The 4,311-nt window shown below is 38.9% G+C and overlaps 1 protein-coding gene across 1 annotated transcript; it reads right to left on the reverse strand.

The window, feature by feature from the left end:
* Window positions 1-3,512: 3,512 nt before the first annotated feature.
* Window positions 3,513-4,311, reverse strand: LOC128692270 (uncharacterized). Its single transcript, XM_053781348.2, has 2 exons — window positions 4,157-4,311; window positions 3,513-4,011 (listed from the first exon to the last, which is right to left on the reverse strand). Exons 1-2 carry the CDS (start codon window positions 4,289-4,291, stop codon window positions 3,562-3,564), a joined length of 585 nt encoding a protein of 194 aa, XP_053637323.2. The 5' UTR covers window positions 4,292-4,311; the 3' UTR covers window positions 3,513-3,561.

Consider the following 4,311-nt stretch of genomic DNA (forward strand, 5'->3'; position numbering starts at 1 on the left):
TGATCTCAGAGATCAAAGTCTCTGTGATCTAAGAGATCATAGTCCGTGTAATCTCAGAGATCATAGTCCATGTTATCTCAGAGATCATAGTCCCTGTGATCTAAGAGATCATAGCCCCTGTGATCTAAGAGATCATAGTCCGTGTGATCTCAGAGATCATAATCCCTCTGACCTAAGAGATCATAATCCCTGTGATCTCAGAGCCCCCATTTCTAACATTAATAAAATGTTTTAATTGGGCGTTTCATTCCTGTTGGCTTAATTTTTTAAGGTTTATAATATACTAACTTTAAAATAATTTATTACGTCTGTTAGCACTAGTTAATCAAGCACATAAACCATGTTTTGTTATATTTAAGATGTTATAACGTTCTACATTCGAGAAAAAAGGAGAGAAAAACCATTGTATCCACACAAGGCATGAAATGAAAACAATATTTATAAAACAATGTATATATGTACATATATATAATAAATACGTGTTGTTACTAAGTGCTGTAGTGTTAGTGAGCCTTGTAAACATCTGCGACCCACCGTACAACTCTTTAATGTTCGGGAGGAAACGAACGCTCTTAAAAGATTGGTCACGCTCCCCGCTCTGCCGGATGTAAGACACCCATTTTATTAATTTATTATTGGTTTGTTATACGTAAATATAAGTTAATATATGCTAACATAACCTGATCGAGAATGACAAATACAATTTTAAAAGAATGTTAGATAAGGCAGAAATGCTTTGTCCACTCCACCGCTGTCACCGTATGTAAGGGTGAGAGTAAGTTGTCTCCTTTTTACTCTAAGTAAACCAACTATTTAGCCACTTATACAAGCACTTGATAGACCTCTTTCACAAGCCCCAGTTGTATATACCAAGTATACATTAAGAAGTTTAATCTAGATTTGCAAGGTAATCTTAAAAATAGGGACAATATTCAATAATTACACTTAATCTTACATTCTGGCTGAAAGAATACATGAGATTTCGAGAATTATGTGAGAAGTTTGTACATAGATCATCACCAGTACTTGGTCGTTCACCCAGAAATACAGTAAATACAGCATTGTCTCCTGGTTATAAGTCCTAAACCTCAGCGTAATACAGCTCATAACTCTCACCTCCAGCAAGTCTCACTGTCAATTCACCACAGCAGAAGCCAGTTCAGCCTTCATAAACAGAAACCGTAGAGGCTACCAAGCTGAACCCTTCTCTGCTTAAGTTTATATATTGGACTTTGCTACATTCTTCAGTATCCTGTTTATTTAATCTGGATGTTCTCATGTGACTATGAACACACGGTGTACCTAAAGGCTGGAATCTCGGAACAGAGACAAGACAAGCATTACCAACTCAGATATATTGCAATTCACTTGTGTATTTCATAAACATATGACACCAAAATAGGCAGTCCAATTCATTCCAGTGAGGACACTAGAGCATTCCAGGATGATTTGAATAGACTGATGCAATGGTCGGAAAAATGGCAGATGCAGTTTAATATAGACAAATGCAAAGTTCTAAATGTTGAACAGGAAAATAAACATGCCACATATAAACTAAATAATGTAGAGCTTAATACTACTGGTTGCTAAAAGGATTTAGGAGTTCTGGTTAGCAGTAATCTAAAACCAAGACAACAGTGCATTAGTGTTCGCAATAAAGCTAACAGAATCCTTGGCTTCATATCCGGAAGTATAAATAATAGAAGTCTTCAGGTTATTCTTCAACTCTATATATCCTTGGTTAGGCCTCATTTAGATTATGCTGCACAGTTCTGGTCACCGTATTACAAAGTGGATATAAATGCTCTGGAAAACGTACAGAGGAGGATGACAAAGTTGATTCCATGTATCAGAAATCTTCCCTATGAGGATAGGCTGAGGGCCCTGAATCTGCACTCTCTCGAAAGGCGTAGAATTAAGGATGATATGATCGAGGTGTATAAATGGAAAACAGGAATAAATAAAGGGAATGTAAATAGCGTGCTGAAAATTTCCGGCCAAGACGGGACTCACAGCAATGGTTTCAAGTTGGAAAAATTCAGATTCAGGAAGGATATAGGAAAGCACTGGTTTGGTAATAGAGTTGTGGATGAGTGGAACAAACTCTCGAGTACAGTTATAGACGCTAATACGTTGTGTAGTTATAAAAATAGGTTAGATAAATACATGAGTGGGTGTGGGTGGGTGTGAGTTGGATCTGACTAGCTTGTGCTACTAGGTCTGATGCCGTGTTCCTTCCTTAAGTGGAAGTGACCTGACTAGGTGGGTCATTTGGCTAATCCGGGGGGGGCAGGGACATGGACCTGCTTCGCACGGGTCAGTAGGCCTGCTGCAGTGTTCCTTCTTTCTTATGTTCTTATGTTCAAAATATTACAGCAATCTGGAACAAACTGCACACTCTAATTGGTGATCAGCTTGACTGCAGAGGTTGACTGTTGTCTTCGTTCAGCAGGACATGACAAGTTAATCGGGTTCCATTTTGTTATCTCATTTTTTCTCTGTCATTATTATAAAAATAAGGGATTTGTAATCTTTAGTGTCGGGAATAAAATTCCAAGTACGTATATTGACTCACTGCTATATTAATCCTTTGTAAGGATAATATAATCTAAAGTGTTTATTTAAAATACCTATATCAGAGAATATAAATGGTTAACAAACCGTGACAGAAACCATTAGCTATCACTGTCTTGTTGTTCCCCTCCTCATCTATCCTTATTTCCGGCATCAGTGAGCGGGTCATCTTATGACTAAGGTCGTTGCCTATGGCCGAAATATTTACATCGGTCTTTACGTGTGGTTCAGTTTCGTTCAAGTGGTCTCTCATCTTTCACAGGAAAATTCGTTTCGCCTCTGAAGACAAAACAGTGACTCTTTAGGAGGCTGTTGTTTTCTTTTAGCAAATTTAAACGGCAGGACTTTCATTCACAATTTTTTCTTACTGACTTGTAGTTTAGTCATGTGTGTACCCTTGCTGAGGTAGCTGCTGATTCTCTTAATCAGTTTGATCACATTTAGGTACACGTTGAACTTTTTATGCAACACAAAATGATGAAACAACAAAATGAACAAATTAGTTATCAGATGTGAAACTCAGCGAAGACAATACACGTATAAAGCATATTAACGTTATTAAATTCACGAAGAAGCGCTAAATCCGTAAATACCAAGAAGCACTTGGGGAATATGGCTCGGAACAATAATCAGATTTTATCCAATAAAGGGAAGGCAACTCTAAATTCCTTTAGTGAAGAGATTTTCACTCTCATCATGTCACTTCCCATTATAGAGTATATGGTATAGTTAAACCAAAAGATAGCCATAAGAATAAAAATTATATTTCCTTTGGCAAACGAGGATGAATTGTTTCTTCTGATATGATTGCGGTGATCTTCGTTTTATCACGTAAACACGAAAGTTCTCACAGTTTATGAAGGACTCATTCATGGTATAAAATATACATATGCATATATGTAAATGTACTGTTTATTAAGCAAACAATGTTAGCCTCATACCTACATACGCATAAAACATGTCGAAGAATAACAAGTCAATTGATATTTACTTAAAGTGTGGTGGGGGTGGGTAGGATGTTGGGTGGGTTGGGTAGATAGACTCATGTTCAGGCTTGTACTCAGGCTCATAGTGTGGCTTGTACTCAGGCTCATACTGTGGCTTGTACTCAGGCTCATAGTGTGGCTTGTACTCAGGCTCATACTGTGGCTTGTACTCAGGCTCATACTGTGGCTTGTACTCAGGTTCATACTGTGGCTTGTACTCTGGTTTATACACAGGCTTGTACTCTGGGTACTTCGCTTCACCATCATAGTTCACCACAGCTTCCAGACCGCCGCCGTTGTCTGCGTAGTTGACAGTTTGCTTGCGGCCGTCGGGAAGGTCCACGTTGTAGGTACCTTCGGTCTTGTAACCGTCGCGGGTCTCTGAGTGACCGAAGTTGGCGCCTGAGTAGTGATCAACCACGGCATAGTTGAAGGCGTATTTGGGAGGAACCTAGAGAGACATAGTATATACTTTATATAACTACAGATTGTAAAGCTATTCATGAAAAAAATATTGCTAACATTAACAAATATTTATATACAAATATACAGTTGTAGCTGCGGGTTATATACGAACTATGAACACACTTCCTTACCTCAGGGTAATGAGGTTGGTGGTGGGGTGTATGATAGACAGGTGGAGCATGGTGTACAGGTGGTGCAGGTGGAGCATGGTGTACAGGTGGTGCAGGTGGAGCATGGTGCACAGGTGGCTCACCAGCTACCACCATCAAAACGCAAGCGATAACGG

Source organism: Cherax quadricarinatus, chromosome 53, assembly GCF_038502225.1.
Source record: "Cherax quadricarinatus isolate ZL_2023a chromosome 53, ASM3850222v1, whole genome shotgun sequence".
In the NCBI taxonomy this organism is placed as follows: Eukaryota; Metazoa; Arthropoda; class Malacostraca; order Decapoda; family Parastacidae; genus Cherax; species Cherax quadricarinatus.